General features: G+C 45.6%; 1 protein-coding gene across 6 annotated transcripts in view; it reads right to left on the bottom strand.

The window, feature by feature from the left end:
- The window catches only part of LARP4B (La ribonucleoprotein 4B), an 843,857-nt gene that overhangs the window by 640,086 nt on the left and 182,878 nt on the right, over positions 1-20,893 (bottom strand). For 3 of the 6 annotated variants that reach the window (XM_085631912.1, XM_085631915.1, XM_085631917.1), the window contains exon 1: positions 17,637-20,847. The exons of 1 other annotated variant lie outside the window; for it this stretch is intronic. In XM_085631912.1, the coding sequence (XP_085488038.1) occupies positions 17,637-20,807 (3,171 nt within the window). In that variant the 5' untranslated portion in view covers positions 20,808-20,847. Of the gene's footprint in view, positions 1-17,636; positions 20,848-20,893 lie in introns of those variants that run through there. 2 more of the 6 variants (XM_085631914.1, XM_085631916.1) reach the window with 1 other exon arrangement.

The following is a 20,893-nucleotide window of genomic DNA, read 5'->3' as shown; positions in this document are numbered from 1 at the left end:
TTACCTTTGACCAACTCCAATCCAAATATGGGATGGCTCCAACGGAAAGATTCCGATATTATCAAATAAAACACGCCTTAGAGGCAGCAATCCCGCCCGACACCAATCTACCCAAGGCCTCACCACTAGAGGACAGATTACTTACAGAACATATAGATAACAAGCATTGGCATAGCCAATAGGTCTCGCCTTTGGGACCCTATAAGTGTTTAACCATGCAACATTTGCATAACTAAACACTTATAAGGTCTCAAAAGTGAGACCTATTGGCTATGCCAATGCTTGTTTTAACTGCTGCAATCTATTGAAGCATCACGGAGAACATCAAAGCGGCCCTGCGGCAGCGAAAGTGATCGTGATCAAATGTCAAAGCGACCGCGACGCGCGCGGACATGCACTGTAGCTCTAGGCTGGCCTGGTAGCACTTTTTGGAGCACTCACAAAATGTCTCACCAGACCAGCGCATGCACTGGGTCAGGCGAGACCTAAAAAGGCAATTTCTATGACATACAGGAAAATTATTAACAATGCCCCTGACCCATGCAAAAGCTCAGTGAAAAATGGGTCGTGGACTTGGGAGACCTGGACGATTCAGACTGGCAGGACGCACTAGCCTCACCTAGGGAGGTGGCAATCCAGTCTAGACTTAGTCTGATACAACTTAAAATCTTACACAGAGTTTACTACACACGACCGACACTTCACAAAATAGGGAGCGCTGACAATCCACTTTCTTTGAGGGGCTGTGGGGAAATCTGCACATTTTCCCACACTATCTGGGAATGCCCAGCGATAGCGACCTATTGGAAATTAGTAATGCAAAAGAACACACAGTTCAGTGGCAGCCCAGTACCGCCTGAGCCCAAGCGCTGCCCCCTAAACATCTGGGAGCCCACAGACCTTTGTCACCCTGGGCAACCTTGGGAATGATGCTAGCAAAAAAGAACATTGCTAAACATTTGGGGGCTATTACTGTCCCTACACCCGCGGAATGGTGTAAAGACATGGATGTGGCTATGGTGGCGGAAGACTGTATATACGCAGGGGTTGCTCAAAAAAGTGGATAAGACTCTGGAAAGGGTGGAACACATATAGGGGAGAGTTATGCACCTTACCAATCATTCCCAAAGACTCAGAAGTATTGTACCGGAAGTCCTCGCAGCGCTATAATGTGCGTAACATGTGCTGTAATATATATCTGTATACACAACGGTGTAAAATAACTACGATGAACATTCTTATTTATGGATCCAACATACAGATCCACTGTAATTGAGACTGATTGAAAGTAAAAAATAAAATTAAAAAAATTAGAAGAATTTTATCCATCACCTTTTTGTTGTAAAAAACCCTGAAGGCAGAGGAGTGGTCAAGAACCAGGTGGAAAAGAGAGAATACTTGTCCCTCTGGATGCCTGAAAATATCTTACTGCAACTACTGTCCAAAGACTCTGAACAGTCCACACCGTATGATAAAGCTATCCAATATTAACCAAGATAAGTCCCAAAAGTGGGTTCCCCTGAGGAGAAAAGGAAAATGCTACTTACCAGTATGCATCTGTTCTTGGCATGTAGAGCTGCAGAGTTGTACACTATACATAGATCGCCATCTGGTGTTCGGCTCGGATGCTCGCACTTTGTTGTTGTCTTGGAAGAGTCTTTTGTAGTCACTAAATAGGTAACTCCTCTTCTTGGACAATAGTACGCATGGGCATAGACTCCATCCACAGATTGTTTTTCGCCATGATGGGAAATGGAGTCAGTAAGAAGTAAGGGATGTCCATGTGAATGTATCTAATTAAGATAATACTGTAACAGGTACAGCTTCCGGGGAGGCAGGTGGACGTGTACAACTCTGCAGCTCTACATGCCAAGAACAGATGCATACTGGTAAGTAGCATTTTCCATTCGAGGCATATGAACTGCAGATTGTACACTATGCATAGACTGTACAGCAGTGTCTCCCCTAGCGGTGGTCACCTGTATCTGTTGCAGTAGTTTGAAAAAGTGTTATAAGAACAGCCTGGCCTACAGAAGCTTGTTGCTAAGCCTGCACGTCAACACAGTAGTGTTAGGTGAAGGTGTGTGGTGTAGACCATGTTGCTGCTTTACATATGTTATCTAAGGAAATGTTCCTTAAGAATGCCATGGAAGCCCCTAGTTTGCGTGTTGAATGCGCTCTAGTGGGAATTCTTAATGTGCGTTTAGCCTTTTGGTAGCATATTTGAATGCATTTTACTATCCACCTCGCGATCCCAGCTTTGGAGAAGGGGTTACCTTTATGAGGTGGGGAGAAGGCTACAAACAGTTGTTTTGTCTTTCGAAAGGGCTTAGTCCTGTCAATGTAATAAAGTAGGGCTCTTTTGACGTCTAGTGTGTAAAGAGCTCTCTCTGCCACAGAGTCTGGGTTTTGGAAAAACACCGGTAACTCAACTGATTGGTTAAGATGAAAAGCAGAGATGACTTAGGGAAGGAATTTTGGATTTGTTCTGAGAACCACTTTGTTACGATTTATTTGTAAGAATGGTTAAAGCCTGGATCTCACTTACCCTTCTAAGAGAGGTAATTGAGACCAGGAAAGCTACTTTCCATGTGAGGAACTGAAGTTCACATTTATGTAGAGGTTCAAATGAGGGACCCATGAGCCTGGTAAGAACAAAGTTTAAATTCCACACCGGAGAGGGTGGCAGTCTGAGAGAAAATATTCTTTTAAGGCCCTCCATAAAAGCTTTAATTGCAGGTACTCTAAATAATGACAAGTGGTGTCTGTTTTGTAAATAAGCAGCAAGTGCCGCTAGATGTAATCGTATGGATGAATATGCTAGATTACATCTTTTTAAGTGTAGCAAATGATGTCCTGGATTGAAGCATCCAGCGGATCAATCTTATTGTTATTGCAGTAGATGACAAATCTTTTCCATTTTGCTGCATAGCAAGCTCTAGTAGTAGGGTGTCTGGCTTCTTTAATGATGTTCATACAGTCCGGCTGAAGGTTAAGATAACCGAACTCTAGGACTTCAGAAGCCAAATCACTAGATTCAGTTGACCTGGATCGGGGTGCCTTATCGCTCCATGGTTCTGCATTCGCAATGTTGGGGAGAGGCGTAGTTTTTGGTGTGGTACTACTGAGAGTTCCAGCAGTGTTGTGAACCACGGTTGGCGTGCCCATGTGGGAGTCACCAAGATCATCTTGAGACCGTTGTCTGAGCTTGCGTACTGCTAGGGGAATCAGTGGGAGTGGCGGAAAAGCGTACGCAAATCTGCCTGACCAGTTCATCCATATCGCATTGCCTTTGGACAACGGGTGTGGAAACCTGGTGGCGAAAGTTGGGCATTTTGCATTTGCGTGTGTGGCATAACAGATCTATGTCTGGTTGACCCCACATCTGTAAAAATGGTTGAAGAACTTGGGGATGAAGTTCCCATTCGTGTATCTGTTGTGTCTGTCGACTTAGCAGATTCGCAATCAGATTGTGAACTCCTGGAAGATGTTCTGCCAGAAGGTATATGTTTTGTGGAATGGCCCATCTCCAAATGTTATGTGCAAGCTGGGACAGCTGCAAAGAATGCGTGCCTCCTTGTTTCTGTATGTAATACATGGCTGTCATGTTGTCCGTCCGGACTAGGACAGTCTTGTGCTGTAGATGTACTTGGAATGATTTTAATGCTTAAATATTGCCAGTAATTCTAGGTGATTGATGTGGAGCACTCTGTTGAGTGGTCCATTTGCCTTTGTGTGGTTTAGGAGATGGGCTCCCCAGCCAGTGAGTGATGCGTCTGCTGTTAGCACTATCTGTGGAACTGGCTCCAGGAACGGCCGCCCTTTGGACAGGTTTCATGTGTTCCACCACTGCAGAGAGCGATGTGTGCGGCTGTCCACCAACACCAGATCTGTAAGTTGTCCTTGAGCCTGGTTCCACGGACGTGCTAAGCATTTCTGTAAGGGGCGCATCTGAAGTCTTGCATGAGGTACGACAAAGATGCAAGAGGCCATCATTCCTATGACCTGCATGAATACCCTTGCTGGGAGGGAATGCTGTGGTTGAAATCTGGTGATTGTTTGCATACTGGCTATCCTGGCTGGATTGGGATATGACTCTAGAGGGGTCTACTGTGGCCACGAGATACGGATGTATGTGGGAGGGCTGAAGATTTGACTTGGGGTAGTTAACTGTGAATCCAAAGTCGTGTAGCAGCTGGATGGTTTGATGAATGTGACGAACTCACTGGCTGAATGACTTGGCTTTATTAGCCAGTCGTCAAGATATGGAACAACATGGATTTGTTGTCTTCTCAAGTGTGCTGTTACTATCGCAAGGCATTTTGTGAACACTCTGGGTGCGGTGGTCACCCCGAATGAAAGGACTTTGAACTGATAGTGTAGTCCGTCCACTATGAACCTTAGATACTTCCTGTGAGCAGGGTGTATGGGAATGTGGAAGTAGGCGTCCTTGAGATCTAGTGTGGCAAGGAAGTCGCCTTGTTGAAGTAGTGGGAGGACCTGTTGGAGAGTGATGATATGAAAATGATCTGACTGTATATAGAGATTGAGGGGGTCTAAGGAAGAGTATTGGCCTTAGGGTCCCGTCCTGCTTGGGGATTAGGAAATACAGCGAGTAAACCCCTGTTCTTTGACGCTGTAAGGGAACTAGTTCTATTGCCTGCTTTTGAAGCAGTGAGAGAACCTCCTGTTTTAAGAGCGTTAGGTGTTCCGTGGACATTGGACACTGTTTGGGTGGTATGGTGGGCGGGGTTGATGCAAGTTCTAGGCAGTAACCATACAGGATAATTTGTCTTACCCACTTGTCTGTTGTGATGGAATCCCAGACAGGTAGGAACTGTGAGAGTCTACCCCCGACCGGAGAGGAATGGTCTGGAGGGAGTGGAGGGAAGTCACTGTTTATTAGTGGAGGAGGCGCTAGTGTTGTGGTTACCTCGGCCTCTCCCTTTTTTGTTATTTCCCCTGTATCCGCCTCTAAAATACCATCTGTTGGGGATGTTTACGTGATGTTTTTGTAGGAAGAGGAGGCGGTCTCCGTTCCAATGTTTCTGGATGCTCCTCTATAGAAGGAGCGACGAAAGAAAGCACGTGTGGATGGAGACTAATGCTCCCATGGATTTAGCAGTCTCCGTGTCCTTTTTCATCTTCTCTAGTGTGGTGTCTACAACCGGTCCAAAAAGTTGTTCCTGATTGAACGACTGGTTGAGGATAGTTGTTTGTACCTCCTGTTTAAAGCCTGGAGATGCCTAACCAGGCATGTCAGCACACTAGTGTTAATGGACCTAGAGGCTGTGTCTGCTGCATCAACGGCACACTTGATTGATGCATTAGTTATTAATTTATCCTCTTGAATTAAATCATTTGCCTGGGTTTTGTATTGATCAGGTAAACGTAATAGGGTTTCTTGTTGGTCATAGTGAACCCTATCGTACCTAGCCAGTAATGCTTGGGTGTTGGCTATGAGCCAGTGATTAGCTGCTTGGGCAGCAACTCTTGCCAGAGGCATATATCAATTTAAGATTCCTTATCCGGAGGTGGTGCATCACCGGAGGTTTGAGAGTTGGCGTGTTTCCTAGCGTTAGTTACCACTAGTGAGTCTAAGGGTAGCTGCCCCCTCATGTAGGTGGGATCATCGGGCGGCTTTATATTTTTTGTCAATCCTGGGATTAAGAATTCTAGCTCTCACCGGGTCTTTGAATATGTCGGGGGCATGTTTAATGACCCCTTTTAGCACTGGCAGGATTTGGACAGTCTTCTGTGACTGTTCGAAGGTGTCTAGAAGGAAGTCCTCGTCTGCAGGGTCTGAATGCATCTGAACACCATGGTAGACAGCAGCTTTATTTACAAGCTGACCAAAGCCAATATTGTCATCTGGGGAGATGGCTTTGTTGGATATGGCTGGGTATCAGGGAGGTCTGGGTGATCTATTGGGTCATCATAATCGTCCCAATCGTCCTATGATGCGTCCATGTCGTCATCAGGGTCAGTGAAAGGGTCATTTTTACCTCCCCCCAACCGCTAAATCATCGTCATCCTGTGGTGGTGGTGAAAGTTTTGAAGGCTGTGGAGGAAAGACAGGCTCAGGAGGAAGAATGGGCTCAGGAGGAAGAACGGGCTCAGGAGGAAGAACGGGCTCAGGAGGAAGAACGGGCTCAGGAGGAAGAACGGGCTCAGGAGGAAGAACGGGCTCAGGAGGAAGAACAGGAGAAGAGGGTCTTTTTAGGTGAAGTGGCACAGTCTTTTTTCTTCACAAGCACTGCAGGAGTGTCTGGTGTGTCCAGCTTCCTCTTCTTGTGTGGAACAGTAGCCACATGTCCTGTTTTGGGGTATATATATATATATATATGGAGTTTTCTGCTTCGGATCGAGAGGATCCAGTCGAAAAAGTTCTTGGTCTTCGGTAACCGCTTTCGGTGCAGACTTCGTGTTCGAGCGGGGTGTGGATTTCTTCTCCGAGGCCTGAGGGGGTGATTTCGGGTCCTTTGGCTTGGCTATGGAGACGGAAATCTCTTTCGGTTCCGAAGGGTTTGGCTTCGGATCCGATGGTTTTTCTTTCACTGTTGAGGTGGTCGGTGCCGACCTTTTTGGGAGTAGGTTGCTCTCCTGTCTGCGGTGCCGAAGGCGCTTAAGAGACACGGATATGTGGTTTGCTCGGTCCAGAGCTACCGGAAGGCTTGTCCTTTATCTTCGGAGCCTGGCCCGGCGGGGCTTCTGAAGCTTGTTTTCAGTCGCAACTGGGGCCAGCAGGCATAGTCTTGACTAGGGCCTTCTTTTTTTTTTTTTTTTTTCGGATGGAGTTGGGGTAGGGGCAGTTGTACTCACTCGTTGACCAGGAGTCACTCGTTGACCAGGAGTGATGTGGTCAACTAAGTCTGAGTCGTCTGCTTCGGACACGATTTCCAGGTCCTCAGAATCCTCCTCCAGGACATCGGGGCCTTCATCGAAGATGTCCACTGGTGCCGGAGCTGCTCGCTGCGCCATGATGTGTCGTCAGGCCCGGTGATCACGGATGGTCTTCTTTGATCGAAAAGAGGTGCAGGTCCGGCAATTGTTCTCGTCGTGCTCTGGCGCGAGACACCGGTTACAGACCTTGTGAGGGCCACTGTGTGGGAATTTCGCTCCACAGTGGGGGCATTTTTTTGAATGGAGTCCTTTCCATGAGCTGTAGGCCTGAACTGCGTTGATAGGCCCAGCGGCCCGCGTCGACAACTGGAATAGAGTAGCTGAGATGCGCATCGAAGTTCACACGATCTAAAACAATACAGTCGATTTGTAGATAGTTTGCACGTTGAAAAGGTTTGGAGAATAAGGTGCCGAACCGGAGCGCAAAAGTTACATCCGAACCCAATGGCGGAAAAAAACAATCTGAGGATGGAGTCGATGCCCATGCGCACTATTGTCCAAGGGAGGAGTCACCTATCTCGCGACTACAAAAGACTCTTCCAAGACAACAACAAAGTGCAAGCATCCAAGCGCAACACCAGATGGCGATCCATGCATAGTGTACAATCTGCAGCTCATATGCCTCGAACATACCAGTCTTTGCTACAATGATAACACCCAAACACTCTGTGCCACTTGTTGAGGCTTGAGTGCTGTGGATGTGCCTCAGTGCCCATCTTTGTGTAGCTTGTTTCAGGGAGGCTTGCGGCTGTGTAGCTGCAAAGATTGAGTGACTACCAGGAAAATAGTGGCCTTCATTTAACACGAGGGGCTTGGGTCAGTAATTATGGACACTGGAGGGCAGGTCCACTGAGGTCCTCTGCCGGGGAATCTGTACAAATGTAGCTATCTCAGAGGAAAAACCTACTGGCACTGTAGAACTGGGATCTTGCTGCTACCCTGACGGGATCCAGGGATGGTGAACGGTGTTGCTCACTTTGTGGCATGAAGTACAGCAGCCAGAGCTGCTGAAGCCATAGAGGCTCCACCGACACCAGGAAGCCAAAGGTGGGTTCACCTGCTGAATGAAAGGGAAACCCTTTTCTGAGTGGCCAAACAACAGAGAACAGTATGGATCCTGTGACAGGCCCGGACCATCAGATGTCAAGCGGGACATGTTGGACTCATAATGAAGGGACAGCTGACAACCAGTTGGGAATAGTACTTTGAGCAATGTGTCTCTCTTTGACCCCTCCACCGGCACTTTCAGGCGTCTCCTCAGAGCTTAGTGACAAGCTAGTTGAACAGTCTGTACTTGGTAACTCACCACTCCTTTCCCCACATCCCATTAACAAGAAAAAAGGAGACAGAGCTTTGAAACACTGGGCAGTTTGGGTGCAATGATAGTCTTGGAGTGTTACTGAACAGTACCTGCTCCTACTGGGAGATAATTTGTGTTCGTCTCTGTGAACACATCAATTTCTAGACACGCCTGACTATGATAGTGCTCTATTACGGAGGTGCAGTTCTGAGTGAGCCATGCCTTTGTGATTGAGTGAAATCTTTCAGCACCTATGTCGCCCTTGGAGCAGATGTAATAAACTATGCTCTGACAGGCCCCTATAGCCCTTCAAGAATTGTGAAAAGCAATATTGTGCTGTGCGCCTCACAATGCACATTCTAAATAGGTTGCCTTTGGCTACTCTCACTCATACTGTGCACTGCAACTGTGAAGCTTCACGAAGATGAGCATCACTGGTAAAGCACCACAAACAAACAAACTGATAATTACACCAAATCTTCCACTGACCGTAGGGGGAACCCTCCAGGGCCAAATGAAGATGTCACTTCCTGAGACCTTCGTGTATCAAAACCTTCAATTAGTGTCATCTCAATAACGACATCAGAATCTAAATGGAGACCTGCAATGATTCTGGATGATTCTTTTTTCTCTTTATTTGGCTTTTGTAGTGACATATGACAACTGAAAACAGGGGAAGGGAGTAAATACAGTAAATAAAGAAAAGAAAAATCTCCGAATACATGGAAGCCCTACATCAAATTTAATAGACCCATGAAATGCAAACTTTACATCGGCACTCCAGTACAAACAGGGCATGATCTCATCAGAGTGTACAAATTGATAAATCTGCATTTACATTGATGTCGGAGAGGGAGCAGCTTTGCCTGCTCGGAGCGTTAGATAGGAGCTGAGTGTGCTCCAAATATCTTTGGGGAGAGATTTCGCCAGCATCAATGCCTAGACATCGTTCAGCCTTTCTTGGTAGTATGCTGCATTCTTCAGTCAATCATCAAATTTAGGGCTTGTATGCCTTCCCCAATGCATTGCCACACTTCTCTGCAAAAGGAGTAGTAGTATTGCTGGCAGCCGGCAGGCACCAGCTGGGATATCCTTTACATATCCCAATAGAGCTGTAAGCAGTGTTCGGGACACAGGATTCTCCATCATTTAGTCTATCCAAGTAAGAACCACATCCCAGAGTACAGCCAGCTCGTCCCATCCCTCAGCCTTCATCGCGCCTCCAGGAGTGAGCCCATCCTCTGCAGGCCTGTGGGTGCGTGATAAGTACGATGTAGGAATTTAAAGTGTATGAGCCTCAGCCTATAGAACAAGTTACTTACCTTCGTAACGCATTATTTGGTAGAGACAAACCGCGGAGCCACTATAGAAACTGGCTGCGGAAACATTGATCTTTTTTGGCACACTAACTAGAAAACTGACATGAATAGTATAGCAATAGAAAGTAAAAAATCTATAAAGTAAGAAAACTGTTTGTTGAATCACACAACTACATGAAAATGCTTAATCACTGGTGTATAAAACCACTGCTGAAAATGGGAATCCCTTATGTCAGTGGTCTTCAAACTTTTTAATGCCATGCCCCCCCCACCCCCCCCCACCCCCCGTGGAAAAAAAAGAAAATGATCGGGCCCCCTCAGAATTTTTCGCAATAACTCGATTCAATTGGCAATGTTTAATTAAGTCTAGACTTACTTTAACATTGCAGTTAGGTTCTGTTACAGTTTTAAAAATGCAAGTTTTGAAGAATACTTCAGAGTCTAATACTAAGAGTCAATTACCTTTTGACACATACTCCCAGCTAGGAAACAAGTGAAAAAAGAGGTTAGAGATGCCCCATTACAGAGCGGTTACTGGCGCTCATTTTTTTCTTGCTTAAAACAAAGCACTGTTATGAGCATAATGCTTCTTTTTGCCAGGGCCTGGTACCCCCCCCCCCCCCTTCCAAATCACCTCTCCCTGGGATCTCTTGAGGCCCGCTCCCCCAGTTTGAAGACCCCTGCTTTACATCTAGACAAGGTCTATAAGGAAAGTTCATATGATTCAACGAAGCACATAGCTACTTGAAACACTAACCGCTAGTGTATAAATCAGGGTTGTAAAAGAAAATACCTCTAACACTCCAAATCGTTCACAGAGTGGAGAGGATGGGATGGGTAGGTCTACCAGCGAGTTAGTGCTGCTGCCGACCCCAGACACAATTCTACCCTCCTGCTCCTGAGCGGAGCTCGAGCACTTTACCTTGATAACCACCAGCACCTTCTCCATTTGTAAAAGCTGCTTTGCACTCGTCATCGCTTCATCCTCCAAGTTAGACGCGTTGTTCTAGTTGAGCAAGGCAAACAATCTGGCCATCAAGTCGATTGCTCATTCGATCAAGAAGGTAGGTCAGTTTGACTAATTTGAGTCAATGCTCTTTATGCCATTGTGCACCTTTGCAAGAAGGTCTCTTACTTGAAGGTCCCTAGGCGCGCCCACAGTGACTCCATCCAGAGTGGGGTACCCAGAAGCTCCCCTCCTTCAAGGCACACTGCTTGTCAAAGACCAACTTGGGCTGATGCTTATCTAGCTTACCCATCTTGATGGCTTAAAGTGTGTGGGGCCGCACATGCACAAAAGCAGAAATTCTATTGTGGTCGGCTACCAGATATATGGAGTTGGCGGGCTCCTTCCGGTAGTGATCATCTATGCCACCAAAGATAAATGGTGGGGGGGCAGCAAAGTGTCTAGGCTCGATGAGTTGTGGTCCGCCACACCCCGGACTTCTCAGGGGACACAAGCAGGACTGTGTACCAGTCAGCCCTGGGGGCCACCCGACATGGTGAACCCGGCACAGTGCAGTGCAGTGCGGCGCGGCGCGATGGGGGATAACCTCCAATCAGGACCCTGTCCTGTTTCGGTCTCCCACTGGGAGTGAGTAGGTCAAGCAGGCACGGCAGGCAAGGGCAGCCCTAGCTGTCAGGTGCCCCTGCTGCCCAGGCTCTGGTTGGGAGCATCAACACCATAGCAGTCCAGCAAACTGTGCCCCCCCCCCCCCCCCATGGCCGGGATGCAACATGCCAGTCAAGAATCCTATGAAGAGCTGCGGTCTTAGGTCGACTCCAGGCTGCTCCACAGTCTAACAGGGAAGGGGTACGCAACCTAGGCCCCCACAGAGGTGCAACGAGCCGCCCACAGCACTGCTCATCACCAGGCCGGGGCCCTGCTCTGCACCACCAGGACGTTACCAGCAGGCCAGGTGCCACACAACAGACCAGGGAGGCTGCAAATCAAGCCCGATGTTGTCAGAGGCATGTCCCACAGTCGTGGAGTACCAATGGCAGCTCTTTATGGGGGGATTAATTACGGATTGTTCTCAGGGCCAGCGGAGCCTCACTCTGTGTCGGCCATCTTGAGACCCGCCTCTCTGGCGCCCCCTTTTCCTGTTGGCTGATAACAAGAAGTTAACAAACCTGATGTAAGAAGTAGAATCGTTCACTCAAAATAAATCTAGCATAGAAGAAGAGGTGAAAATACGCAGGCAGAATCGAGCGATGCAGTAGTGAGGAGCAGGGGCGAATCAAGCTTTTGTGTCAAAAGATCTGACTGGAAGTGTGATATTGAACACCTTAAAACCATCTCAAACCCATACCAAGTGTATGGTGTCCTCCATATACATTGAAGTACATAAAGACAGAATACTGAACTAAGAGTGTAGAATATCTGTGGTCCTGGATGCTGACCTGCAACCATTCTTATAATGAAGCTTCGGACCTACTTTAAGTACTCCTGTGAGCAGTGGCTGTCACCAACTTTTGCTACTTGTCAGCTGTAGGTTACATGTGTAACAACCAATCTGATAGGTGGTCATACATTGCACCCATAAACAGATCCTAACACAAGATGCTTCATTCCATTTTCAGGTTGAAGCCTACCAGACAGCGCAGCTGTCTGGGCAGTCCGGTTTGCTAAAGACATCTTGGGGACATTCAGAAGCTTCCCTGGAAATGCATTCAACCCACTGCTCACCATTGGCTTTGTGGTTTGAAACTCACATTTGCTTGCTCTTCATTTGCTGGCTTTGTTTTAGGCTATCCAGCTTGAGTTAGTCCTTTCCTTGGAGTATAGCTGGTTTACAAGTGCCCCTTGTATTCTTCCACCCGTGCTCCTTTCTGTAAACAGGCCTATAAGCCTTGTTATTTTGTCATATTTGCTGTGCACTCCGAGACAGAGGTCAAATGTCAGGCTTAGTCTCCCACAGAGTTTGGTGTTTACTTTTCTTTCTCCGACTTCAAAGTGAAAAGATTTATGTGACAGTCATGCCGATTACTGGGGGTGTGCTAGTGGAAGGCTGCATGGTGTTATTTTTTTCTACCACCCAATAAAATTTAAATGTCTAACTATGCAGATATTTCAGAATGTAGGAAAGTAAAAATGAAGCACATTTGTTAATTTTGAAGTGCAGTGGAAACATTTTTATACGATAAAAACAAATCCATAAACTAGGTGATGACATTTCCACACAATTTTTTGCGCAAGATAGTTTTATTAGTAAAACTGTAAGTCTGTGCAAATGTCAGTCAATTCAACTGAAAAGGTTTTGTCTGTAATGGTAGTGCGCTATCAAACCATGCGCACTCCACTTTACACCACTCCACTCTGCACCACTTTACCACACTGCACGATGCACCACTTCACCCCACTGCACGATGCACCACCCTACATTAAATCAACGCAGTCTATGCCACTCTACTCCTCACCACTGCATACTTTGCCACTGCAAACTGCAGACTCCAGTCTAAGCCACTCCCGTTTAAGCCAATCCAGTCTACTCTGTGCCACTCCAGTCTAAAACACTCCACTCTGAGCCACTACACTATGCCACTGCGCTCAACTCTTTACTGCTTCACTCTACGTCAATGAATTCAATGCCATTCTACACCAGTGCACTCTACATCACTCCACATCACGTCATCGCACACTATGCAACTCTACACCACTCCACACCAACGCACTCTACACCACCTTACTCAAAAGCAATGCACTTTATTCTACTCTATGTCATTGCACTCTACGCCACTCTGCACCACTGTACTCTAAGCTACTCTTCTCTATGCCACACTACTCTATGCCACTCTACGACACTCTACAACACTGCACTCACCACCATTGCACTCTGTGCCCTTGTACCCTACACCAGTGCGCTCTAGGCCAATCCACTCAAATCTACTCTGCACCACTGCATCCTACGCCACTCTACCTGTGCCCCTCCACTATACCCTGTGCCACTCCACTCTACTCTACGACACTGCATTACGCCACCTACACCACTGCAGTCTTCGCCATTGCACTCTACTCTAAGCCACTCTAGGCCAAAGTGCTAGACGCCATTACACTACTGCACTCTAGGCAACTCTACAATACTCCACTCCATGATACTGTCACGTATGCGCGTAGGTTGAGTGGGGAACCACAGTAGTACGCACTGTTGTGTGAGAGAAGGTAAACGATGTGTGCATGTACGAAACTACAACTCTCATACTGCTCAGGGTGCACTGACTAGTCCTACCTCCTCCTCGTGATTTAATCCCCACCCACACACAACCCGGTGCTTGGTAGGACTACGGAAACACCCTCTACGCAGGAGCCTCGGCCAAACTCCTGAAACAACTTCAACGCATTCAAAACGCCTCTGCACGCCTGATCCTCGACATCCCTCGCCACAGCCACATCACACCCCACCTGAGAGACCTGCACTGGCTCCCCGTCAACAAGAGGATCACCTTCAAGATCCTCACCCACGCACACAAGTCACTCCACAATACCAGACCAGCATACCTCAGATGCCTCACCTTCTACACCACCAACCGCCAGCTCCGCTCCGCTGACCTCGCCCTCTCCACCGTCCCCCACATCCGAAGAGCGACCTCCGGCGGCTGATCATTCTCCCACCTCGCCGCCAAGACCAAGAACCTGCTAACCTTAAGAAGACACCTCAAGATCTGGCTATTCGAGCAGTAGCAGCATCTTCCCCCCCCCCCCCCCCCCCCTTCCCCAGTGCCTTGAGACCCTTACGGGTGAGTAGTGCGCTTTACAAATGTTCTGATTGATGCTGGTCACCTGACTTATGTCGACAGCCCTAGGAGGTTGTTGTGCTTCTACCCAGCTTCTGTTCAAGAATTACTGACCTCGCGTCTCCTCTCCGCCATAGCAGTTGTTCCCTGGAGGAAGAGAGAGACGGCTTCAAGCCGAAACCGCTTTCACTTGTGCTGGAGCGCGGTCGCGAGCCGAGGTAGGCAAAGAGCCATTGAGTGGCTTGGAGTATTTTCTTCCCAGTGCCTTTCCTTGGTTGTTGTATGTGGCACACGTGCTGAACTGTGTGCCATTACTGGTAGCCTTCCTCGTGGACATAGGACCACAACTTACCGATGCCAAAGGACTACCTGCTGTAAGCTAAGTACTCTACAGTTTCTCCTTCATTACTACTTTTAGAGCTTCTCGCTTGAAAACCTAGTAGAAGCTATGTTTTGATTTCCTTTTACTTTATTTTTTTTTTTTGCAATTTTGTGACTTTTACATCCGGATACATGCAGTAGCAATATTCGTAAGTGCATAGCCATACTGTATATATGTATACATATAGTGTAGGTGCTTAGGCTGCTGACTTTATGTGTGTTGTCTCGCATACAGGGAACACGGGGCTATCGTAGAAATGAGGTCTTCAACTCCAGAACAGCACCCCATTGACTGTTTTCGCAGCTGCATCTTTGTTTTGTTTATCCCTTTTTTCCCTTTCCCCTACTGTGGAGTTATCTCTGGAGTGGTTCAGTAATACACACAGGTGATTACATACAAGGGGAAAATGTTATCAAGCATCATCCATCGCTCCCGCTGTATCCGGGTTCCAAGGCTACTGGTCATCTAGCCTGTGGTGTGACAGAAACTGCTGCACTCCACTCTGACACTCTATTCACTGCCCCTCTATGCCCCTCAACTCTGCGCAACTTCCCTCTGCGATTGTCTACGTAACTTCCCTCTACGCCACTCAATACCATTTGACTATACTACACCAGTATATGCCGCTCTACATCTCTACTCTGTGACACTCCGCGACACAGCATGCCCTGCCGCTCTCTTTTAAGCCACTACGTTTTAGCCATGCTGAACAGTATCCACGCGGATGTAGAACGTAGCTAAAACAGATTGGCAAAGCTAATAGTTCTTGACTAGGTAAGACCTACTGGCTTTGCCAATGCTTGCGGAGTATAGCAGCCAGGGGGTGGAGGGGCTCTTTAGTAAACTGTAACCTCTTGGTCAATTGAACTTCAAGTTTGGCAGGCCTTAATCCACTGTCCACCACTGAAGACTCACTACTGTGGGTTGTCAGAGTTGTAGGACTTGCTGCTCGCGGTGCCTACAATGTGGTGCTCACCTGGAGCTACTGAAAAGCTCACTGCTTGTTTAAGGTGGTCTGTTTAGTTGCAGTTCACACTGACTTTGTTTGCGTAACAGGACTGTGATATAATAGGAGGTAAAGTCAGGGAGTTGAATTCGCAATTGGGTGCTGTAATTTGTGCTTTTGGGTGGGAATTTGGAGAGTGGACATTTATGCAGGGAACGTTCTGCATCAGGACTGCTCAAACAGGAGTTTGAACTGTAGCCTCAATTAAACTAGAATGGGGACATTCATCTATGTGCCTCAAACAACCACCGAGACTAAATAGCCACTCCAAGCACAGTTAAATTACCTATGTGGGACACCAAAAGGTTGAATGATCATATGAAGCGCTCCATGCTAGAAAAACCTGTGATAAGTATTTTATAAATGTTTGAGACATAGTTTCTCTAAATGTTCCGAATCGGGCTGCCTTCTCGGATTCAGTGGACAGTTCTGCACAAATTGCTTTAATTGTCCACTGTTGCATAAGCCTACCTCCAGCAGGTGAAGCGCTTGATTAAATAACTACTTCTGTGTTAAATAACTTCTCTGCGCTGTGCACGCAGTTTACTGCCACCGCAAGAGGAGACATGTCGAGCAGTTTTATACTTGTCAGAACCACCAGTTTTGCTACATGTTACTCTTACATGACGTTGTGAATGGAACCAAAATGATCTAAAACAGGAATAAAATGTAAATAATCAGGGAATATTCATTTACAGTGAGTACTAGTAGAAAAGGCTGTACCCTTCTCGTATTTCTAAAGGGAAATTGACATTTTCGGTCTAATTGAAAGGGACATTTTTCAGTATGCTAAGTAGTGGTCCGGTAGTGCTACTTCACAGACTCATGATGCCATTTACATTGGGTCTCCAAGGGTTTTTATTTTATCTTTAAGAGAAAAACTGGTCTTCAAGTCGGAGATGAAAAATCTGTTTTGATGACATTTCTCGTGAGGAGGGTGAGCCTGAGTGCTCAAGCTGTAAGAGGGCTAAAGGTCATAACATCGGTTTCCAAAAAGGTAAATAGTATACTGGAACGCCTTAAAATACGGGCAGCGATTACTCCTAACAGACTGAAGTCCTATTTCTAAGGTGTTAATTTGAAGCACTGGTGCATGCATTAGGGTTGTTAATATGCACACATTTTCTACATTACTTTCTGTCCACCAACTGTGATAATGTAACGTAAAATTAAATGTTTGTGAAAATAATTAGTATTTGAAGGTTGTTGGCCTTTTCGGATGGAACAGCTATAGCAGAAGAAAGCATCTGCTTACTTTCCGTAGCTCCTGTTTGCAATGCTTCCTGACGCAGGCGCACACCACCCACTGGGCTCAAATTTGAGAAGATTAGTTATACTGGCAAAGTAGTTCTCCTGGCATCGTTTTCAATAACTGCAAAATGATGTGACATGTTACTGCTGCAATCTTTTGCCTGGAAGAGAGAACGAAGGTCTACAAATTTTGTCAGTATCTAATGCCCCTCATACACTCAGGTTGGACTCAGTTTCCCAAAGAGCAAAAGAAATAATAGCCTACTCTTTACTTTATCGGGTCAATGCCCTTGTACAGCTTTGGTATGTGTATTCTCAAGCAATAAATATAGTAATGCAATAATGAGCTAACTGATGCCACAAACATTAACCAATAATCTTTTGTTGAAGTCCAGGTCTTATTCATCACATTACTTATGACTCTCCCTTCCATTTGCTGGGCCCGGATCGAGGTTCAGAATACTTTTTTGGTAAAGACAACAGAAAGCGGTTGTAATCAGGAGCCCCTTTATAGCGACGGATCCTAAAAAATGCTTTCTTGATATAAAAAGAAACCCCATTAAAAAGTAGGCTAAACAACTAGGGATCCTGCAGAGCTAAAAAGAAATAGCATGCAACTATCGTTTTTAGCTTCTATGTAACATCAAGATCATACAATATACAAAAACACAAATTAACTTCATATTTCAAGGGTAAATTAAAATGTAATCAGCAAACTGTATTTGAAAATGAAATACTCACCCAATCACCATAAATGCCTTGCCACCCCCAAATCACATTATCCTCTGGTACTGAAATCTGGTAAGGATACCTTTCCAAAGAAAAGTTAACTTGCAAGTCACTAATGGAACTCAGCGGGTCCATTGCATTCAATTCTTCAGAGAGGACATTGTCCCAACGATAAGCCACACAAAATGCATTTTCACCATTATGGGGCTCAGCAGATGCATCTGTGGCTATAGAATTTCTCGAATCATTTGAATGTGAGCGCAAGAGCTGAAGTTCCATTTTATAATTATCTAGATGTTCTTCATTAAGGAAAATTTCAGGTATGCAATCCATTAGTTCCATAGGACAATTTTTGTTTTTCTCTTCAGATGCAATAGGGACTGTATGCACAATAGTCATTTCATATGATGGAGTGGCAGCATACATGTCAATCTGGCTTGGATCAACATAAAATCGAAATAACTCTTTGTTGGCAAGTTCAAAATTACAAGATGTTTCTGTTTTATCAGTCTTGTAACCACTTGACTCAACGTCATCACTTGTTACAAACTGCAATATTTCAGACTGTGTATTTGACTCCTTGGCGCTACAGTGTTTCACATTGTTGGTGTTCAAGAGCAGACTGAGCTCATCACTAATGACACCCAAGTTCTCGTCATTTAAATGAAACGCCTGCCCGTTTTCCTTTTGACTTTTAAATAATGCATCAACTGAATAGTCCGAATAATAATCACAGGAACTTGAAAGAGGGCCTAAATTACTGTGCCGTGTCTTTTCCGTGTACATATCCTCCAAATCCTCATTTTCACATTTCTTTAAACACTTAGACTGCAATTCTTGTTTTTGCTCTGCTGCTAATGCGCAAGTCTGCATTGATAACACGTGCAAGTAGTCAGGCTCTTCAGGTGAATGATCAAATATGACAGCTACTTCTTTATTTATCTGCTGTCCTGTCTGTAAACAATGCTCCGAGTTACCCATAAGCCTCGACTTTGCAGTAATATCAGCAAGGTTAGTTTGGTTGCATGTTAATGCATTTTGATAATCTGGAGTAGAACGGATTTCCTCATGTATAGAACTGGCACTGCAACTGCACTGTAAATGTTCTGACTCACCATTCACTTTTGTTTCACTCTCAGGTAGGTTGCAATATTCGACATAACTTAATCTTTCTGTGCCAAACTCTGACCCCAACTGATTGTTGTAAACACTAGGTTTACCTGAATATTCATGTTTGGCATCATCTATCAAATTACTGCAACATTCTGGGACATCTAAACAAGATCTTAGGTCAGTACCATTACAGATCTCAGGTATGGAATGTTTGAAAACCACCTTTCTATCATCCTTGGATTGGCCTTGTGAAAAATGGAAACTTGAATTATCATTTGGGGCAAAAAGTGATATATCTGTAGATAGTGCATTAGAGGTGATAAAGTTCTCCTCATTTTGAGATTTATTTTGAAAAGGAACATTGTTGCTGATCTCACAGACCACCTTTCCTTTGGAAACACGTGTGTCCAGTTCACCGTTATTAACACCATGAGAATTCACAATACATGTACCTTCTTTAAGGCTTAAATCATTTTCACTAGGAATGGAGTCTAACCAAACTTCAAATGCCACTGGGTCTAGATTTGCGTTTCCTAAATTACAATTGTGCATACCTTTGGTGGGATAATTGGTTTCTTCTCGATTATAGTTTTCCAAACTGGTACATTCAGCTACATCGAAATCTAGGTTTGTGTGCCCCAACTTCGAGATAAGCAAATCATTATCTGCTTCTTTGTTTGACGACTGAAGGACAGAAACACTATTTTCTTTATGTTTAAATAAAGGAGAAACTGGCTCAGTGAAACAAAAGGTTGGTGCCTGTTCATGCTCTAAAGTCAAACCACACCTCCCCACCTGAACTTCTCTATTACTTGAAAGTGAACCTTCAAAAAACGTAGAGTTATCACTTTGCAGAACCATGTGAGAAACATTGCAATAGTCAAATTCCTGTGTATTATGAAGACTTTTTAAAAACTCACTTTTTGAATCCGCATTTACACTGGAGGTACATGCAAAATAAGTTTTTTCACCGATATGGTCTTTTGCTTTGAATTTCATATCGGACGAAGGCACTTTGGACTCCACGTGATGCAACCCCAGCGGATTCTCCGTTCCACCGAATGGCTCATGTTGCATGGTATTAAAAGCAGCTGTCGATTGTGCCGCCCGAGCAACTGAACAATCTTGCCCTCTGTCAAAAGGCCATGTCACATTGCACATTCCTTGGCCAGTAACAGCTGAATGATTTAACCCGACTGCATTTTCTTCCTGTCTGACAGAAGAAATCTCCTCTTCCATTTCCAAATCTTCAGCCTCCACTAGACAAATGCTATAGAAGCCACGAGCAACTGAAGTGCTATCCCGCTCCTGAATTGCATCTTGACAAAAAACTAAATCTGCGGCTGGTGTAGTGAACAGGTTTCCACTTTTTCCGTTTCTCTGGTTCGCTTTCTCTACAGGTGGTTTAATAAGCGGATCCTCACTGCTGCCCTTGCAATTGTCCAAAAGCGGTCCATCGGCTGCCGGATTGTGTTGTTCAGAATCTGCACATGGTTTTGTAGATTCAGGACAATTACGAAACTTGTGATGCTGGTTTTCGGCTGCAAAGCCAATATTTTCCTCACTTCCATTTCCGTTTGCCAATTCCCACGCTTCAACTTTCATATCGCCACGATCGGCTTCACTTGACTTTTCATTTGGAACATTATCTTTTTCGGACTCCCGACCCAAATGTTTGTAACTACTACACACCATCAAGACGTTAGTCAAAGCCCGAAAACACGGGGCTGACCTGTTGCTGCTTTTTCCAGTAACTGACTGGCCATCTGTACCTCCTTCCATGCTGCTGTAGCACCACTTACTCGCTTTATTTGTTGAAGCAGTATGTTCTATAGGCATGGTCTCTTTGCCTTTATCAAAAGACTCGTTCGCACGGTCGACAGTCGATGTGGGCATCACAGTGTCAGCCGTTTCTTTCCCCTTCTGCATCTTGTTTTCTACAAAGCCGATTTTCAAGGGAAATGTTTTTTTTGTAGCCTTTTCTCTTGTATTCTCGTCAGATGTCCGCAGTAGGCTTGTTTTTTCATTGTCTTTTCGAGGGCACAATTCTTTACTGAAGCAGCAACCCATGGTCTGATCACAGCACCACGCTCCGGTCCTGGTTACCGCCTGAAATACAGGTGCTACAACACTCAGCTACTGCCAGAACGTGGCCC

Source organism: Triturus cristatus, chromosome 10, assembly GCF_964204655.1.
Source record: "Triturus cristatus chromosome 10, aTriCri1.1, whole genome shotgun sequence".
Lineage (NCBI taxonomy): Eukaryota > Metazoa > Chordata > Amphibia > Caudata > Salamandridae > Triturus > Triturus cristatus.
The sequence above is the reverse complement of the archived record's forward strand: the minus strand, read 5'-3'. Positions and strand labels throughout refer to the sequence as shown.